Source organism: Salvelinus fontinalis, chromosome 28, assembly GCF_029448725.1.
Source record: "Salvelinus fontinalis isolate EN_2023a chromosome 28, ASM2944872v1, whole genome shotgun sequence".
Classification (NCBI taxonomy): Eukaryota; Metazoa; Chordata; class Actinopteri; order Salmoniformes; family Salmonidae; genus Salvelinus; species Salvelinus fontinalis.
In genome coordinates this window covers 16,092,023-16,113,217 of record NC_074692.1, presented here as the reverse complement: position 1 = coordinate 16,113,217, position 21,195 = coordinate 16,092,023, and the positions used below count along the sequence as shown (strand labels likewise).

The 21,195-nt window shown below is 40.7% G+C and overlaps 1 protein-coding gene across 2 annotated transcripts; it reads right to left on the bottom strand.

Moving 5' to 3' along the window:
• Nucleotides 1–1,776: 1,776 nt before the first annotated feature.
• Nucleotides 1,777–21,172, bottom strand: ankrd39 (ankyrin repeat domain 39). Of its 2 annotated transcripts, none has more exons than XM_055886816.1 (4): nt 20,475–21,172; nt 20,267–20,370; nt 19,951–20,154; nt 1,777–2,840 (listed from the first exon to the last, which is right to left on the bottom strand). In XM_055886816.1, the coding sequence occupies exons 1-4, from the start codon at nt 20,572–20,574 to the stop codon at nt 2,706–2,708; spliced, it is 543 nt and encodes a 180-aa protein (XP_055742791.1). In that variant the 5' UTR covers nt 20,575–21,172; the 3' UTR covers nt 1,777–2,705. The 2 variants fall into 2 exon arrangements, with proteins under 2 accessions (XP_055742791.1, XP_055742790.1); XM_055886815.1 differs by lacking the exon at nt 1,777–2,840 and adding an exon at nt 16,994–18,576 and having other exon boundaries at nt 20,475–21,157.
• Nucleotides 21,173–21,195: the final 23 nt, after the last annotated feature.

Below are 21,195 nucleotides of genomic sequence, written 5' to 3'. Positions count from 1 at the left end.
TGCTACACCTGGCTATCAGCGGAGCCTTGTCTGGCAGTGAAACAATTCATTCAGCCTCATTTACTGCCTTTTAAAAAACATAGCTGATATGGTTTCTACTGACAATTGAGATGTACAAACTATGGCATAGGGGGACGACGAGCGGATAAAAGGCAATCCGTAATTTCATTTAAGACATTAATCAAATCAAATCAAGTTTATTTTATATAGCCCTTCGTACATCGGCTGATATCTCGAAGTGCTGTACAGAAACCCAGCCTAAAACCCCAAACAGCAAGCAATGCAGGTGTAGAAGCACGGTGGCTAGGAAAAACTCCCTAGAAAGGCCAAAACCTAGGAAGAAACCTAGAGAGGAACCAGGCTATGAGGGGTGGCCAGTCCTCTTCTGGCTGTGCCGGGTGGAGATTATAACAGAACATGGCCAAGATGTTCAAAATGTTCATAAGTGACAAGCATGGTCAAATAATAATCAGGAATAAATGTCAGACTTTGAAGACAATGAGCAAGCTAGGATGGCCGTGGTCAATATAAATAAAACAGGCTTTAGGCTACATGTGCACCACCAAGTCAGAACAGTGAGGTTTTTATTAGGTTGAGGCACATGGACTACTAACAGCTTACTACACAACATACACTTAGTATTACTTTCTTAGCTACAGTATACATATCTCCCTGGCATAATACATAATTTATGCAGCAGCATACAAGACATTTCTGAACTCACCTTGTTGTGTTGTGCTCACTTGAACAGGAAGGTGGCGCGGCGGTCCTTCGTGGGCAAATTTGTCATCAAAGTCTGCCATTCTCTGGATTTGTGGTGCTTTCAAGACAACTGGGAACTCGGAAAAAAACAATGTTGAATCATGACGTCAGTGATCTTCATGTCAGAGCTCTAGAAAGAGGCCAGAGTTCCTGACGTGGAAATTTCCCAGTCGGAGCTAGTTTTTTTCAGTCTGAGATTTCCCAATTCCGAATTTCCAGTTGTTTTCAATGCGGCAGAAGTCATGCTGGATTGACAGCATGGTCAATGTATTCAACCTTTTCTGGCCCAAGGCATGTGAACGTTTATCGTTTAAGCTTGGAAAATAAACTCTTAAACCCAAACTTGGATCACACACCCACTCCACTGAATAGCAGGCTAGTGATTGCTTTGCAACGCTTGCAGTTAGGCACTGATTCCTTCCAAACCACTCATTGTTTAATTTGCAATTTTTTGTTTATGTCCAATGGCTGATGATACATTTTATCTATAATTTCTCTTCAGATGACAAGGATTGAAAAGGATTTTCCAGTAGATTGTCAACTTCATTCATGATGATGACTGCTAGCTTGCTAGCTAAGATTTTGAAAGTATGATGTTGACATGATCAGTCCAATCAAAGCTATGGTAGATATAATGTAATTTAATGTAATTTTATCTGTGGCCAAAGACCTTGAGCCTTCTTGGATGGGCACTTCTAATGTAACTCTATGGCAGTACTCAAGGGGCTTGAATTTTCGAGCTCACAACGCAGATTTTGTGGTGACGTAGTGTCCCCATGAGTGACAGAACAGAGCCAATCACGGCGCAACTAGAGAACATTATCACCCCTACGCTCTGTATTTTCTGCTAGCTGCCCCACCACGACAGAAAGCACTGAGCTAGGCTGAAACACCTGCATTTTGGAGCTGTCTTACTCAAGAAAGCAAAAAAGAGACCATGTTTGTATATAGCTTTATTAACTCAATGTTTTTTTTTTTTTTTTTTTACATTGTTTGCAAACTGATATGTGACACGTATAAATGACAAAATAACATGCAAAACAGGCAACAACAAAAATATAGATATATTTCTTTCTTTAGCTAAACAGGTGGGGCTCAAAACAGGTGGAGCTCTGCACCTGCCCTGAATGACGGGTCGCCACTGGGTATGACTGAGGGGCAAGCCATTTAGTAGTGTCTATTAATCACATGATTATGAAGGAATAAATGTGCAAAAGCGTGAATTCTTATTTTAAATGCATGTAGTTCGGTCCTTGTGATGTACTTGTCAATTAATGTGATGTATTATGTCATGTTTTATGTCTGCGTGAACCCCAGGAAGAGTAGCTGCTGCTTTAGCAGTAGCTAAAGGGGATCCTAATGAATACATTTCTTTTTAAGACGGAACCACTGAAATCCACCTTTAGATGACTGACGGGAATTTGGGTCTCTTCCTTATTGCCAATACATTCTAAAGGGCTGGTTAAAAATGCTCCTCTACTAAAGTCACTCCCTGCTGTAAAACTTCGAGGATGCTAGTGTCCCATGGTCAACGGTTGCAAATTCAAGTATTTATGGCAGGGTCTGACAATATGAACAACTTTAGCTTCGTTTTGGGCCTCATGTCAAAGCGCGTTTGACACTTCTGTTTTAACACCCTAGATAGTGACAGTGCTGATTGAGAGGGGCAGCAGCCCCTGGATCCGAGTCTGTGCAGCCTTCCGTTACCATCTAACCTGGACAGTGGGAGAGTAAGATTTCCAATATCACTTCAATCATCAGGCTGCTATAAAGCAGGAGTGGAGTTGAATTAGATTAAGTTGGATCTCTGAGGAGTAGCCCCCTGAGATTTGATTATGACCCCTCTCCCTCATTCCAGGTTACATTTGATAATATTGGGCAGTCTTCGATGCCAGTGTCTGGAAGTCCACCCCCTTTTAGATGTGTTCCCATCTGCCAGCCATTTAGCTGATTACTTCAGGCTCAACCAGCCAGGCCCTGCTCTCTGGTCCTGCAGCTGGGAGACCAGGGAATGGCTCCTGTGTAGAGAACAGGTGGAAGGAGAGCTTTTCCAGCAGCCAAGATGACAGCGACCAGGCCTGTGTAGGTCAAACACACAAAAGGAACTCTCAGCAGGGCCGGATTAAGAAATCATAGGCCTCGGGGCTTTTTTTTCTGGCACAGTTTTAGTCTAAGATAGTCTAAAATCCAGCAAAACTAATCAAATTGTAACGTTTCCTGGACTAAATGTATTTAACATGGTAAACACAGTTCAGTTCATGTATCAAAACATTATTTCTTATAGTGCAATAACATTAATTCAGACCCAGTTTTGATTGACTCAACTTTACCAGAGGTGTACAGCCTTCAGCTCCGTTTATGTCCTTCCCTGTTTTCCAAAGTTTACAGAAGGAAAGAGGGAGAAAACATGCTCTACACATATGCACACAATCCACTCTTTCTGCTCCTCTGGCCACAGTAGGCCCTGTTTTAAAATGTAGCTCCTGCACAAAAGTTCTCCAACACCAGCGTTTTCAGACCACCTTCTATTTCTGAGGGGAAAAACATCCAGTCCTGGCTTAACTTGATTTCATTATTGAGGAAGTGGGTTCTCGGGCCAATGGAAGTTTCTTTGCTTTCCCAAAAACCCCACGAAATTGAGCAGTATACATTTACTTGTCTTGTGGAGTCCTCCTCTAGTTTTCATACAGGGAGAATATAGTTTCAAAGAGAAAGAGAGAGAGAGAGAAACATTATTTTTCAGTGAATCGTCCATATTGTTTACACTTTCAGGTATGCAGATGTATACACAAATAATCAAAATGTTGGATTTGGGAAAATCAATCCATTCTTCGACTGTATAGTAACATTGTGAATGAGATGAGTCGACGCTATCTGTAAAAGTCTTTGAAACCTTGAGAAATGCGTATATAACGCAATGGAAGTTCAAATGTAGCGCAAACTACATTTTGATCTGTGTTTTTTAAGTACATATAACGTGGGTAGCAAAGTTGCATTGTTGTTCAGCAATATGTTGATTAACACAGTTCAAGAGCAGATTTGTCCCAATTACAATTGCTCGCTCTATGATGTGCTTCTCACATAAAAGTGTAAGCAATTCTCCAATTCAAGCCGACACATGAAAACATATCAAAAAGGAATGAAAAGCCCTTTAACATTCCTCCATTTCCCCCAATGCCACATAATGTTTTCATTAGCTCGCTCATTGGCAAACCAGAGACGGCATAAACGTTTTAGAGTGATTGTTTGTCTTTCACAAAATCTGGCAAAGATACAATCAGATAGGCTGCCATGATTAACTATGATTATCTGTGTGCCATCTGAAATGAATCAGCTCACTTACGTTGCATATTATTCTTTATTTTCCATGGTACCCTCAAAACATTGCAATAGCCATTTCCCCCCCCAAATATCTTCCCATATCCTCCAATGGCCAAATAACTTGACGTAGCAGGCGTAAACGAAACGCCTGAAACTAGATCCCCTACATACTGGTCTTAATGAAAAGATAAATAACTGTTGGGGGAGGTTCTCTTATGTACTGTTCAACCAATCCAGTAAATGTGGAGGAGTTAAGATGGAGTGTCGCCTTGTTAACGTCCAAAGTGGAAGTCGTGTCACAGGCTCTTTCCATTTTACCTGAAAACCGGAACATCCGGTTGTTAGGGACTCGGCAGAGGCTAACAGTCAAAGGACATCCCAACTCTGTGAATCACAGTAACACAAGGTATCATCACATGTACTGTATGCTGAAGTCACATTCACAACACAATGTGGAAGGACATTCTTGTCACTGAGGGTTAACGGCTCACTTGGCCTGGTTAGCCAGCATGACATTCACCCCCTCTCTCTCCACTAGTGCAGCGTGGCGTCAGCTGCAATGAGCTCCAGATGTGGCCTGGCACCCCTCCAGTTACGGCACTGGATGTGGTTTGAAGAGCGCAATGGAAATGGCCCACCAGCAGGGCCCAATGAAAGAGCCTTTTCACACTTACTACTTTTCATAAAAATACCATGGGCTGCACATTTTACTCAAATGTAAACTTGTGTACTTGCTATGTCTCGACAGTTGCCCCCCTTGAAGCAGGGCGGTGTAAACAGAATTGTCCCATTGAGCCAACACTCCTACAGTATAAATGTTAATAGCAAAGCAATGTTTTTGTAACAGCTGAAATGTATAGACATCTAATATTTGAGACTTGTTTTATTCAGTGGCGTAGCGCAGTAAAGTCGTGTACTTGCTATGTCTCGACAGTTGCCCCCCTTAAAGCAGGGCGGTGTAAACAGAATTGTCTCATTGAGCCAAACAAGGTTCGAGCAAGGGCCACAACAACAATTTTTATAGATTATTATTTTTTGGGAGGGGCGGGTTCTTATTTTTTACTATGGGGCAGAGAGAAAAATCGGCAGTTCCCTTTCAGTCGGTCACTCGGTATAACATACTACGGGAAGTCAACGACCAAAAAACGCCCAACGGGTCAATGAATGCAGAGCGTGCCCTCGGAAGCCCTGCCTTCCTGGCTTGAACATCGGGGCTCACATTAATTTCCTAAATTCTTCGCTTATCAGCCTGCCTGAAGAAGAATGTGTCACGCTAAGTGTCACACAAAGACTACTGGATTACAGCTCTGACTTAGGTGTCTGTTTGTGGGGAGAGAGTACTCGTCCCCCTAGATGTAGCGAGATTTGGGTCTTGGTATCGGTTTTTGTGTTTTCTAAAAGCTAACTACTTTCTGCTCTGTTTGTGTAGCTAATGCTTACTTGCTTGGGTAGAATTGCTTGGGTAGCAATTGTGTTATTAACTGTACTCTTGTTTATTCCATGTATAACTCTGTGTTGTTGTTTGTGTGGCACTGCTTTGCTTTATCTTGGCCAGGTTGCAGTTGTAAATGAGAACTTGTTCTCAACTAGCTTACCTGGTTAAATAAAGGTAAAATAAAATAAAACATTTATTAAATTTGTGTTGGGTAAAAGCCAACTACTTCTGCTCTGCTTGTGCTTCCCTGCTTGAGTTAGATGGCTAGTGGTAAGAGTAAGCTCTAAACGTCTAACCAACCGTATTTGAACCTCCGACCATGCCCCAAGGGGTTCCCATGGGCCAGGTGATCACGACAGATACATCTTCACTGGGATGGGGAGTGCTGTGTGTGGGATACAGGGAACGACAGTGCTAAGGTTGCTGCATATCAATTACCTGGAGCTACTGGCTGTTTTGCTGGCGCTGAGGCGTTTTCTCCCGATATTGGAGGGCTAGCATGTGTTGGTAAGGTCTGACAACAGGATATCGGTGATGTACATCAGGCAGGGGGAGACGTGGTCTCTATCTCTCCTGAACCTTGTCCTTCATCGTGTGCATTTTCTGTTGCAGAATCTGTGGGTTTGGCACCTGAAAGGCTGACATTGACAGTTAGGGGTTTACCCTCGAATATGACTATGACTATACAGTCAGTGCGAGCGACCTCTATGAGGGGGTTGAATACGTATAAGTGATGCGTTTGAGGGTTGGTGTCAGATTAAAGGAGCTTCTCCTTTTCAGAGATCTTTGGAGGACGCTTTGATGTTCTTGCAAGAGCTTTTTGAGCTTGGCTTTTCTTTTTTTACATTGAAAGTTTGTGGCAGCCATATCGCTGTGTCACATAGGGATTGATGGCTCTACCCCGGGGTCTCATCCTCTGGTGGTGCGGTTCCTGAAGGCTTGCGTCGGCTCAGAACAGTGTCTAAGCCTATGGTACCGTCCTGGGATCTGGCTTTGGTCCTGGGCTCGATTTCCCAAAAGCATCTTAAGGCTCAGTTCATCATTAGAATCTTCGTAGGAGCATCTTTAAATTTCCAAGCAGTTTCCCAAAACTGTCCTTATTAACATTGTAATCGCTTGTAATCTAATGCCTGCCTCAGACCACTCGTAGGACAGATAAGTGCATCATTAGATCACCATTTGCCCTCCTGCGTCACTTTACTTGCAGAAAATCTTCTAAATATAGAATGAATATGTTTATTTGTCTAGCTGTTTGAACACTTCTTTGTTGAATATAAATAGACTAAAAAGTTTACAATGTTTTAAACAAGCGAAGCAAGGACACATTTATTTGTATGAAAACCATATTAACCAAATTATTTAATATCTAGATTAGGCTAAATATTGACATCACTTTCATGTATACTGAATATACCAAACATTAAGGACACCTGCTCTTTCCATGACAGACTGACCAGGTGAATCCAGGTGAAAGCTATGATCCCTTATATGTTATGTATTGATGTCACAGGTTAAATAAGGATTTTTAAGCCTTGAGACAATTGAGACATGTATTGTGTATGTGTGCCATGAATCCGTAAGACAAAATATTTCAGTGCCTTTGAACGGGGTATGGTAGTAGGTGCCAGGTGCATGGGTTTGTGTCAAGAACTGCAATGCTGCTGGGTTTTTCACGCTCAACAGTTTCCCGTGTGTATCAAGAATGCTCCACCACCCAAACAACATCCAGCCAACAGGACACAACTATGGGAAGCATTGGAGTCAACATGGGCCAGCATCCCTGTGGAACGCTTTTGACACCTTGTAAATTCCCTGCCCCGACAAATTGAGGCTGTTCTGAAGGTAAAAGGTGGGCGGATGCAACTCAATATTAGGAAGGTGTCCTTAATGTTCTCTACACTAAGTGTATGTGCAATAAGTAGACCTACTAGTACTAAGCCATTAGGCTACATCTGAGCTGCTTCAATATTAGTATCTATCAGGCCTTCATCTAAAAGTTCACACATTTCACAGCAGCCTAACCAATAACCTAAAGGACAACATATTACGTATATGGCAACATCGCTTAACTTGCTACTTCATGTTGAATTATTTTAATTGTTGAATTATTTAATTGTAGAATATCTGTAGGCTTACTTGAAGCCCAATTCCTGCCTGCCATTAGGCTACACTGATTTGTTGAGCAGTTACAAAAACCTCATGTCATCCTTTTTTTAGGTCACATTGATATTTTCCATAGCGAACGAAGGAAAGCACGACTGACTTTGGCTTTATTCATTCTTGCTCACAGTTTACACAAACTGAATGCAGAATTTACATAATCAAACATGAAATACAAAATAGCACGAGAAAACCCTTAGAATAAATAACACATGGCAAACTTATAATACAAACATTTAAATACACAATAGGCTAAAGAACATTTCTCTTGATGGAAAAACTGTATTTGTAAAAAAAAATTAAACATAAAGATGAATTTGAATAGCCATAAATAATTTAGGAGCTACAGATAACTCTTTATAGCCTATATTATTTAATAATTTTCAGCAAGGTCCTGCAATGACACAGTTTAAGATGCACTATGCAGAAATCGCTCCGCCATTTCCTGGTTGCTAAAATTCTAATAGTTCGCCTAATTTCAGTTTATGTGACAAAACAAACAAGTACAGTGTAGAGAATTATTGTACCATCTAAACTGTTGTAAAAATATATTTTCCATAACCAAAATATTGTATATTCAGCTGTTTGAAGTTGGTGTACAAAGCCGAAAGTAAAAGACGGAAAACTAAACTTCAAAAAGGGAAGTATAGACCTAGCACACATAGAACAAATATACCTCTTCTTAGCCTTGCTTTCAATGAGTATGACATATCTATAACTCAAATTTCCATATGCAGCTTTAAAATTCACAAAGCTGCCTTGCGGGGGCTTCTGGGGTTTGTGCTGTGCCAGTGGTTTTAATGGGTTTTTACCTGAAATTGCAGTAACTGCCTGTTACATTCTGACATTGTTGCAGTAGCTGCCGGCAGCACTGAGCCATGTAAAACCATGGAAGTCCATCCCCACCACCAAAACCATGTAAAATGTAGATCATACAAATAGGATATGTTTTTTATTTGTAATATCGTGTGGTGATTTCAGAGGTGGCCCCACAGGTCTTAGAGTGGTGGGGGGTATTGTTATCCTGGGGCCCAGAGTTTTTCCTGAGCTGGTAGTAGGCTAACCTAACCAACTCCGGACCCTAGTTGTAGCGTATGACATAGTAATAAATCAGTTGTAAAAAAACAATTATATATGGGCTTTGATATGGACTATGACAGGAGCAGATTATTTTTCATATCAAGTGATATGGTAAAAACAAAAATCCTGGAAAACCTCCTGGCCCTAAGGAGAATGATAACATTATAACCCGTTACACAGACAGAGACAACAACTGCGATTGGACAAAAATGTATAACAAAACTAACAGGGCTGAACTCACTGTATGCAGGGTTGCCCTTCACATCTGTAAAAAAAAAAAAAAAAAACTCTTACAGTATGGCATCACTATTGAGTTTATTAATTCCAGTCAATAATGTATTTATTAAAAAGTCCTAGGAAGCCTAGCACCCGAAGTGTGAATATAAATCAAACTTGATCACGTTCACATTTTCTCAGAACACAAATAAATGGGCCCTTTTAGGCTATAAATACATAGCTTAAGCTATGAAAACTTGACGTTACATTTCCCCTGGTCCAGATGGGATCAGAGCTCATAGGCTTCTCTAGGCTACCTACAATTGTGGCCAAAAGTTCTGAGAATGACACAAATATTAATTTCCACAAAGTTTTCTGCTTCAGTGTCTTTAGATATTTTTGGAATACTATGGAATACTGAAGTATAATTACAAGCATTTCATACGTGTCAAAGGCTTTTATTGACAATTACATGAAGTTGATGCAAGGAGTCAATATTTGCAGTGTTGACTCTTCTTTTACAAGACCTCTGCAATCCGCCCTGGCCTGCTGTCAATTAACTTCTGGGCCATATCCTGACTGATGGCAGCCCATTCTTGCATAATCAATGCTTGGAGTTGGTCAGAATTTGTGGATTTTTGTTTGTCCACCCGCCTCTTGAGGATTGACCACAAGTTCTCAATGGGATTAAGGTCTGGGGAGATTCCTGGCCATGAACCCAAAATATCAATGTTTTGTTCCTCGAGCCACTTAGTTATCACTTTTGCCTTATGGCACGGTGCTCCATCATGCTGGAAAAGGCATTGTTCGTCACCAAACTGTTCCTGGATGGTTGGGAGAAGTTGCTCTCGGAGGATGTGTTGGTACCATTCTTTATTCATGGCTGTGTTCTTAGGCAAAATTGTGAGTGAGCGCACTCCCTTGGCTGAGAAGCAACCCCACACATGAATGGTCTCAGGATGCTTTACTGTTGGCATGATACAGGACTGATGGTAGCGCTCACCTTGTCTTCTCCGAACAGGCTTTTTTCCGGATGCCCCAAACAACCGATAAGGGGATTCATCAGAGAAAATGACTTTACCCCAGTCATCAGCAGTTCAATCCCTGTACCTTTTGCAGAATATCAGTCTGTCCCTGATGTTTTTCCTGGAGAGAAGTGGCTTCTTTGCTGCCCTTCTTGACACCAGGTCATCCTCCAAAAGTCTTCGCATCACTGTGCGTGCAGATGCACTCACACCTGCCTCCTGCCATTCCTGAGCAAGCTCTGTACTGGTGGTGCCCCGATCCCGCAGCTGAATCAACTTTAGGAGACGGTCCTGACGCTTGCTGGATTTCCTTGTACGCCCTGAAGCCTTCTTCACAACAATTGAATCGCTCTCCTTGAAAATCTTGATGATCCGATAAATGGTTGATTTAGGTGCAATCTTACTGGCAGCAATATTCTTGCCTGTGAAGCCCTTTTTGTGCAAAACAATGATGACGGTACGTGTTTACTTGCAGGTAACAATGGTTGACAGAGGAAGAACAATGATTCCAAGCACCACCCTCTTTTTGAAGCGTCCAGTCTGTTATTCGAACTCAATCAGCATGACAGAGTGATCTCCAGCCTTGTCCTCGTCAACAATCACACCTGTGTTAATGAGAGAATCACTGATATGATGTCAGCTGGTCCTTTTGTGGCAGGGCTGAAATGCAGTGGAAATGTTTTTTGGGGATTCGGTTCATTTGCATGACAAAGAGGGACTTTGCAATTAATTGCAATTCATCGGATCACTCTTCATAACATTCTGGAGAATATGCAAATTGACATCATACAAACTGAGGCAGCAGACATTGTGAAAATGTATATTTGTGTCATTCTCAAAACTTTTGGCCACGACTGTACAGCTGTGGTTGTTATCAGTAGGCTACAGTTGACAAATCATGAGGCATTTTACTTTTTTTGGTGGCAGGTATGAGCTTTCATATAAAACATATTGCGGTAAATTATATTATACCTACGTTTTCAGTTGCAATTTGCTGTTACCACATGCAATGATTTGCATGATATTTATAAAGATGAAGCCTGGTTTGTTGCAATGTTGTAAAGTAGGCCTACTGTGCTTTTATATTTGTGTGAGAGGGTTAACCATTCATTTTTGATAGGCAAATGTTACTTGATGAAGACATGCTGTTATAGCAACACTGTGCTTTTATCTTGAAGCTAAAATGTTATGTGTAGCCTACAGACAAGAAAATAAACCCTTATATTTGTCTGCACACACAGCACCAGTAAAACAGTTTGGACACACCTACTCATTCAAGGGTTTTTCTTTATTTTTACTATTTTCTACATTGTGTCACGTTCCTGACCTTGTTTTCCTTTTGTATAGTTGTGTTTACATTTACATTACATTTAAGTCATTTAGCAGACGCTCTTATCCAGAGCGACTTACAAATTGGTGCATTCACCTGACCCACAATGTTTAGTGGGTCAGGACGTGAGCTGGTTGGGCAGTCTGTGTTGTTTGTTCTATGTTAAGTGTCAGTGTTAATTGACCTTGTATGGCTCTCAATCAGAGGCAGGTGGTTTACGTTTTCCTCTGATTGAGAACCATATATAGGTAGGTTGTTTCACATTGTTTGTTGTGGGTGGTTGTCTTCCATGTCTGTATGTCTACCACACGGGACTGTTTCGTTTGTCGTTCGTGTGTGTAGTCTGTTCCTGTTCGTGCGTTCTTTGTAGTTTGTAAGTTCTCAAGTCAGGTCTGTCTACATCGTTTATTTGTTTTGTAGTCTGTCATAGTGTTTTCGTGTTTCGTCTTACTTTAATAAACTTCACTATGTCATATAACAACGCTGCGCTTTGGTCCAATCCCTACTCCTCCTCTTCGGACGAAGAGGAGGAGAACGACCGTTACACATTGTAGAATAATAGTGAAGACATCACAACTATGAAATAACACATATGGGATCATGTAGTAACTAAAAAAGTGTAAAACAAATCAAAATATATTTTATATTTGAGATTCTTCAAAGCAGCCACCCTTTGCCTTGCTTTGACAGCTTTGCACACTCTTGGCATTCTCTCAACCAGCTTCATGAGGTAGTCACCAGGAATACATTTAAATTAACAGATGTGCCTTGTAAAAAGCTAATTGAGGAATTTCTTTCCTTCTTAACTTCTTTGGGGTAGGGGGCAGTATTTTCACGCCCGAATGTAAAGCATGCCCAGTGTAAACGGCCTGCTACAAAGCCATAAAAGCTAGAATATGCATATTATTCGTAGATTTGGATAGAAAACACGCGGAAGTTTCTAAAACTGTTTGAATGATGTCTGTGAGTATAACAGAACTCATCAGGCAGGCAAAAACCTGAGAAAAAAATCCAACCAGGAAGTGAGAAATCTGAGGTTGGTCGATTTTCAACTCAGCTCCTATTGAAGATACAGTGGGATATAGGTAATGTTGCACTTCCTAAGGCTTCCACTAGATGTCAACAGTCGTTAGAACCTTGTCTGGTGCCTCTACTGTTTAGTGGGGCCGAAGGAGAGAGGATTGAGTCAGGTCTGCCATGACCTGAACATGCTCTGACCATGTGCGTTCACGTGAGAGCGAGCTCTGTTCCATCGCAATTCTGACGACACAGGAATATTCCGGTTAGAATATTATGATGAATTGTTAAAAACATCCTAAATATTGATTCAATACTTCGTTTGTCATGTTTTTACGGACTGTAATATAACTTTTTAAATTTTTCGTCCGTACTTTCCGCTGGACCTGCCCGCCGTCGTGAGTTTGGAAAGTGTACTGAACGCTAGAACAACAAGGAGGAATTTGGACATAAATGACGGACATTATCGAACAAAACGAACATTTATTGTGGAACTGTGATTCCTGGGAGTGCATTCTGATGAACATCATCAAAGGTAAGTGAATGTTTATATTGTTACTTCTGACTTCTGTTGACTGCATAATATGGCGGCTATATTTGTGTCTTGATTGGGCTCTGAGCGCCGACTCAGATTATTGCATGGTTTGCTTTTTCCGTAAAGCTTTTTTGAAATCTGACACAGCGGTTGCATTAACTTCTCTAGGATAGGGGGCAGCATTTTCACGTTTGGATGAAAAGCATACCCAAATTCAACTGCCAGCTACTCATCCCCAGAAGATAAGATATGCATATTATTAGTATTGTTGTATAGAAAACACTCTGAAGTTTCTAAAACGGTTTGAATCATGTCTGTGAGTATAACAGAACTTATTTAGCAGGCGAAACCCCGAGGACAAACCATTCAGATTTTGTTTTTTTGAGGTCACTCTTTTCTCAATGGGTTTTCATTGGGAATACAGATTTCTAATTGACCTTCTTGCAGTTCCTACCGCTTCCACTGGATGTCAACAGTCTTTAGAAATTGGTTGAGGTTTTTTCCTTTGTGTAATGAAGAAGTACGGCCATCTTGAACGAGGGTCACTGGAAGTGTCCTGCTAGTTAGAGGCGCGTGACCAGAAAGCTAGCTACAGTTTGTTTTAATCCTGTATTGAACACAGATCATCCCGTCTTGAATTCTATCGATGATGTACGTTAAACAATACCTAAAGTTGTATTACAAAAGTAGATTGAAATGTTTTGGCAAAGTTTACAGGTAACTTTTGAGATATTTTGTAGTCACGTTTCACAAGTTTGAACCAGTGTTTTTCTGGATCAAACGCGCCAAATAAATGGACATTTTGGATGTATGCATCGATGGAATTAATCGAACAAAAGGACCATGTGTGATGTTTATGGGACATATTGGAGTGCCAACAACAGAAGCTCGTCAAAGGTAAGGCATGAATTATATTTTAATTTCTGCGTTTTGTGTCGCGCCTGCAGGGTTGAAATATGCTTCTCTCTCTTTGTTTACTATGGTGCTAACTCAGATAATAGCATCGTTTGCTTTCGCCGAAAAGCCTATTTGAATTCTAAAATGTTGGCTGGATTCACAACCAGTGTAGCTTTAATTTGCTATCTTTCATGTGTGATTTAATGAAAGTTAGATTTTTATAGTAATTTATTTGAATTTGGCGCTCTGCATTTTTTACTGGCTTTTGGCCAAATGGAACGTTAGCGTCCCACATATCCCAGAGAAGTTAAGGAGAAGTGCATCTAAAATTCCATGCATAACTGTTGTATCTTTTAGCAATGTTTATTATGAGTATTCCTGTAAATTGATGTGGCTCTGCAAAATCAAAGGATGTTTTGTGACTTCTGAATGTAAGGTGCCAATGTAAACTCTGATTTTTGGATATAAATTTTACCGAACAAAACATACATGTATTGTGTAACATGAAGTCCTATGAGTGTCATCTGATGAAGATCATCAAAGGTTAGTGATTAATTTTATATATATTTCTGCTTTTTGTGAATCCTCTCTTTGGCTGGAAAAATGGCTGTGTTATTCTGTGAATAGGCACTCACCTAACATAATCGTTTGGTTTGCTTTCGTCATAAAGCTTTTTTGAAATCGGACACTGTGGCTGAATTTACAACAAGTGTATCTTTAAAATGGTGTAAAATACATGTATGTTGAGGAATTTTAATTATGGGATTTCTGTTGTTTTGAATTTTGCGACCTGCACTTTCACTGGCTGTTAAAGAGGTGGGACGCTAACGTCTCACGTACCCGAGAGAGGTTAATGCGTTTGTGCCAATCCGTTGTGTTGTGACTTTAGCGGTGGAATACAGAAGATAGCCCAATTTGGTAAAAGACCAAGTCAATATTGTGTCAAGAAGAGGTCAAATAAGCAAAGGGAAACGAAAGTCGATCATTGCTTTAAAGACATGAAGATCAGTCAATCCAGAAAATTTCACGAGCTTTGAAAGTTTATTCAAGTGCGGTCGCAAAAACCATAAAGCGCTATGATGAAACTGGCTCTCATGAGGACCGCCACAGGAAAGGAAGAAACAGAGTTCTCTGCTGCAGAGGAAACGTTCATTAGAGTTAACTGCACCTCAGATTGAAGCCCAAACAAATGCATCACAGAGTTCAAATAACAGAAACGTCAACATCAACTTTTCAGAGGAGACTGCGTGAATCATTCCTTCATGGTCTAATTGCTGCAAAGAAGCCACTACTAAAGGACACCAGTAAGAAGAAGAGACTTGCTTGGGCCAGGAAACACGAGCAATGGACATTAGACCGGTGGAAATCTGTCCTTTGGTCTGATGAGTCCAAATTTGATATTTTTGGTTCCAACCGCCGTGCCTTTGTGAGACAGAGTAGGTGAACGGATGATCTCCACGTAGGGTTCCCATCGTGAAGCATGGAGGAGGTTTGAAGTTGCTTTTCTGGTCTGTGATTTATATAGAATTCAAGGCACACCAGCATGGCTACCATAGCATTCTGCAGTGATACGCCATCCCATCTGGTTTAAGCTTAGTGGGACTATCATTTATTTTTTTCAACAGGACAATGACCCAACACACCTCCAGGCTGTGTAAGGGCTATTTGACCAAAAAGGAGAATGATGGAGTGCTGCATCTGATGACCTGGCCTCCACAATCACCCGACCTCAACCAAATTGAGATGGTTTGCGATGAGTTGGACCACAGAGTGAAGGAAAAACAGACAAGTTCTCAGCATATGTGGGAACTCCTTCAAGACCATTGGAAAAGCATTCCAGGTGAAACTGGTTGAGAGAATGCCAAGAGTGTGCAAAGCTGTCATCAAGGCAAAGGGTGGCTATTTGAAGAATCTCAAATATAAAATAAATTTTGATTTGTTTAACACTTTTTTGGTTACCACATGATTCCATTTGTGTTATTTCATAGTTTTGATATCTTCACTATTATTCTACAATGTAGAAAATAGTAAAAATAAAGAAAAACCCTTGAATGAGTAGGTTTGTCCAAACTTTTGACTGGTATTGTATATATGTATATATATACACACTACCGTTCAAAAGTTTGTCCTCGTTTTCCATGAAATCATGCATGAATTTAGTTGCAAAATGAATAGGAAATATTCAAGATATTGACAAGGTTATAAATAATGATTTTAAAATGAAATAATAATTTTGTTCTTCAAACTTTACTTCGTCAAAGAATCCTCCATTTGCAGAAATTACAGCCTTGCAGACCCTTGGCATTCTAGTTGTCAATTTGTTGAGGTAATCTGAAGAGATTTCACCCCATGCTTCCTGAAGCACGTCCCACAAGTTGAATTGGCTTGATGAGCACTTCTTACGTACCATACGGTCAAGTTGCTCACACAACAGCTCAATAGGGTTGAGATCCGGTGACTGTGCTGGCCACTCCATTATAGATAGAATACCAGCTGACTGCTTCTTCCCTAAATAGTTATTGCATGGTTTGGAGCTGTGCTTTGGGTCATTGTCCTGTTGTAGGAGAAAACTGGCTCCAATTAAGCACCGTACACAGGGTATGGCACGTCGTTTCAAAATGGAATGATAGCCTTCCTTCTCCAAGATCCACCAAAGCACCCCCAGACCATCACATTGCCTCCAACATGCTTGACAGAAGGTGTCAAGCACTCCTCCAGCATCATTTCATTTTTTTTGTGTCTCACAAATGTTCTTTGTGATCCGAACACCTCAAACTTAGATTTGTCTGTCCATAACTTTTTACTCCAATCTTCCTCTGTCCAGTGTCTGTGTTCTTTTGCCCATCTTAATATTTTATTTTTATTGGCCAGTCTGAGATATGGCTTTTTCTTTGCAACTCTGCCTAAAAGACCAGCATCCCATAGTCGCCTCTTCATTATTGACGTTGAAATTGGTGTTTTGTGGGTACTATTTAATGAAGCTGCCAGTTGAGGACTTGTGAGGCGTCTGCTTCTCAAACTAGACACTCTAATGTACTTGTCCGCTTGCTCAGTTGTGCACCGGGGCCTCCGACTCCTCTTTCTATTCTGGTTAGAGCCAGTTTGCAATGCTCTGTGAAGGGAGTAGTACACAGCGCTGTACGAGATCTTCCGTTTCTTGGCAATTTCTCACATGGAATAGCCTTCATTTCTCAGAACAAGAATAGACTGACGAGTTTCAGTAGGAAGTACTTTATTTCTGGCCGTTTGCGCCTGTAATCGAACACACAAATGCTGATGCTCCAGATACTCAACTAGTCTAAAGGAGGACAGTTTTATTGCTTCTTTAATCAATCAGACAACAGTTTTCAGCTGGGCTAACATAACTGCAAAAGTGTTTTCTAATGATCAATTAGCCTTTTAAAATGATAAACTTGGATTAGCTAACACAACGTGCCATTGGAACACAGGAGTGACGGTTGCTGATAATGGGCCTCCGTACACCAATGTAGATATTCCATTAAAAATCCGCCTTTTCCAGCTACAATAGTAATATACAACATTAACAATGTCTACACTGTATTTCTGATCAATTTGATGTTATTTTAATGGACAAAAAATTGTGCTTTTCTTAAAAAAACAAAAACAAGGAGATTTCTAAGTGACCCCAAACTTTTGAACTGTAATGTATATACGTTTTATTGTCACATACACTGGATAGGTGCAGTGAAATGTGTAGTAAAAATGTTAATAATATAAAGAGTGTTTTATTCAGTTTAATGAATGTTAACAAGAGAAACAGCAAATATTTTAACTCCAAACCATATATTTACCTAATTATTGAAAGGCAAGGATGTTGGCCAAGTAGCTACTGTCAAGTCCAGACATAAGATGGAATTTTTCCCTCTCATGTCCATAACCAAACATAGAAACAATAAATCCATTCATTTACACATTATACAAGTCTTAGACATCATAACTGATCAGACAAAATGAGAGATTTTTCATAATATAATGTATGTGGTCAAACTAAAGCAAACTCATTTGCTTGATTAATCCTATTTTTGTTGAGGCTGGTGCTATTTCCTTTGTCCAAGGAAAATCCATAGGCTGCAGAATTACTTCCTCCCCACAACACACTCATACACATTTCAGTCTCACACCATATGGAATGCCCTCCCAACATATGGAAAGCCTCTTCAGTTCTATGAAAAAACAGTAGAACATGAAGCAAACTACTGCCAGATTCATTTTTAACCCCGTCATCAGTTTTTCAGTACATCTTTTTCACAGACGTGCACTTGCTCTATGGCTCAAAGCAGCTAGTACAGAGAAACAGGCGCGTGCTACTGCAGTTATCCAAGGGCCATCTAGACCTAACAAATTCAGGGCCAGGATGTCAGGATCAGCATGCCATGGCATTTTGTGAGTGTGAACATGCAGAAACAGCTAGTTAACAAAGTAAACCAATTGCTGGTAGACTTGCTCCCCCTGCTGGTTGAGAAAGAACTACACCAGATAACATCAATCCCTTACCAGCCAGTTTAGGTGGGGACCTTAAGAAAACAAACACAAAACAGCTGAACTCAAGTGACTGCCTCACTGATAAGCTTCTAGTTGACCAGATAAGTAATGTGTTGTGTTGACTTTGGTTAAGCTGGGTGTCCCTGTGTTATTGTGGGGGTTCCAGGAGCTCCTTCAGATGTCCATCTTGTGCTAGCTGGTAAGGTACCTGGGACTTCTTGTTTGTGTGGCTCCGGAGGGAGGGACAGCACTGGAGAAGGAGTCTGCAGACATCTTCATGGCTCTGCTCTGCAGCCTGCTCCCTTCGTCAACACACACCATCGTAAGTGATACAACTACAGCAGGGATGGGTAACTTTGATGGGGGTGGGGCCCACAAAAGATCTGAACCCATGATGGGCCGCAGTGGCTCACGGGTCTGTGTTCCCACATCCATAACCCCACATGCAGTCAGAGCCAGCCCCAAGTTACATTTAGTTGGCGAGGAGAAAAAAGAATTGTAGTTTTCCAGCTCATTTCGTGCAATTCTACATATTGACATATTTGCTGTTTTTAATATCATATCTGAGTGACAGTGACAAATAAAATCAATGGAGGCCCCCCCGGCCGGTAATAGCTGGCTAGACTAACTTACCAATCTAAAACATGGGCTAATTGAGTGACTGTCAAGACTAATCTCTCATGGACAGATTCAAAACTTTCGTGGGAATTTTACTTCTGGGTAATCGAGATTAGTCAGTGACTGACATAAGAGAAAAACTGCTGATGCACAACCAAATTTGGTCTTCACATCTTATTGGATTTGCAACATTGCGGAACAAATTGTATTTTGTCAACTTTATTTTCTAAATAAAAATTATAAACTTAAGACGAAATGGCATGTACAAAATGATTGGCACTGCGGGGCTAGTACTTGGTTGCACATCTTTTGGTCAAGATAACTGACAACAAATGCTTCTTGTACCCATCAAAGAGCTTGCTGCACCGTACTACTGGCAATGTGGGCTACTGTTCAGCAACAAACTGCTCTAATTCTTCAACTAATTCTTAAACTCCATAGGTTTTGGATGTGATTCAGATCTGGACTCTTCGCTGGCCACTCCAGAACAGTCCAACAGTTGGTGGAGGGACCACTCAAACATGGCAGGTAGCCTAGTGGTTAGAGCGTTGGGCCAGTAACCGAAAGGTTGCTAGATCAAATCCCCGAGCTAACAAGGTAAAAATCTGTCATTCTGCCCGCAGTTCAACCCACTGTTCCTAGGCCTTCATTGTAAATAAGAATTTGTTCTTAACTGACTTGCCTAGTTAAATAAAGGTTAAATAAAAAATAGCTCAGGGGTGCCAATAATTTTGCCCATGCCCAAACTTAAGTTTTAATAAAAGAATTTAATTGTTTCTTCAAATGTTGAAAATCCATTAACAACGTATGGTGACAAAACGTTTTTGTTTTTCATTTCAACTTATTTGAGAAGAAATAGGAAATTATTTAAGTAAAGTGCAAGGATGCCTATATATTTGGCTGCAACTGTATTTATAAAAAAAATCGAAGGAAAATTGATCCGTGGGCCACCAGTTGCTCATACCTGAATTACAGTATTGCCTTACAACATAATGCTGCCGTTATTGCTTTTGTATTATTTTCCTTTTATAGCCATTGACTAGTACTGCACCTTATGTAAAGGGGAGGATCCATCACCATCACATAGCTGGGGATCTGCCCCATGGTGAAGCAACAGCTGGACCACGTCAAGCTGTCCACAGTAGGCAGATCGGTGAAGAGGAGTGGCCCCACCTGGCGTCTGAGGGTTGGCACATGCCCCGCTCTCCAGAAGGAACTTACATACAGACTTATGCCCACTGCGGCTGGCATAGTGCTGAAATAAATCACAACCATTCCACATTGTTAGGAGGATCAGTTCAACTCAGCCAAAATGTGTTACCAAATATAGGTGAAATTATAATTGTTGCCTTTGGAGACATCCTCACCAGAGCAGTGTAATTGGCTGAGTCTCTTAGGTTAGGGTCTGTACCCTTCTTGAGAAGTGATTTGACCCTCTCCAAGTCTCCATCCATTGCAGCAGACCAAATACCTGTAATATCACTCAGACTTCACTCATTACAGCTCCATATCTGTTTTGTGATCCATTTAACCAGGCAAACCGTTCATGAGTATGAAAGTACCAAATATAGCTACCTCTTTCAAAGTCCATTTCATCCAATGTTTGGTGCGCACTGGGGGACGCAAGTTGGTGGGAACAACACCTAACGTTACATTGATGGCCTCCAGACGACATTGCAGTCTTCAGTGCAGTTGTTTATGTTCTTGTAAAAAAAACAACGCATTTGAAAAACAAATGTCTTATTTCTTATGTCTCGATGTCTGCCGAAGTTTGTAATGCTAGCACGAAAATAGAGGAAACGTTGCACTCAGTAGCTGGCTTCCAAGTCCCACTACTGTACCTTGCTAACGTTAGCTAGCTAATGTTGTTAGCTACAGCTAGCTAGCTCTCATAAGTAGCTAACACAGATGCTAGCGAAAACAGGACGATTGTCTGCAAACGTGTCCCTAAAGTAACTGAGCTTGAGTTTAGCTATTTATCTGGACATTCTAGGCTCAAAGCTAATAATCTTGAACAACCACCACAGACTGTACACAAAGACTTGTATAACTAACCCGTGATGAACATGTGTACACAGGAACTCGACATTAAAGCCATGCTGTCAACATTTTCAAAATAAAGGTTTGCTACAAGAGTCAACAACGTAACTCATACTGGCAATCATTTGTTGGCATTTATTTTTTTTCTTTTTAACTAGGCAAGTCAGTTAAGAACAAATTCTTATTTACAATGATTGCCTACCCGTCATTGTATTTTGACATCGTGTTACACTGTTTTAAAGCCATACAATGTAAT

What these genes read in the sequence shown, in the direction of transcription:
- ankrd39 (XM_055886815.1), bottom strand. Translation starts at nt 20,574, where the DNA reads ATGTCGTCTGGAGGCCATCAATGTAACGTTAGGTGTTGTTCCCACCAA. An exon ending in TGAAATGGACTTTGAAAGAG is followed by an intron (nt 20,371 to 20,474) that starts GTAGCTATATTT and finishes GTGATATTACAG; the next exon opens with GTATTTGGTCTGCTGCAATG. An exon ending in CAGCCAATTACACTGCTCTG is followed by an intron (nt 20,155 to 20,266) that starts GTGAGGATGTCT and finishes GATTTATTTCAG; the next exon opens with CACTATGCCAGCCGCAGTGG.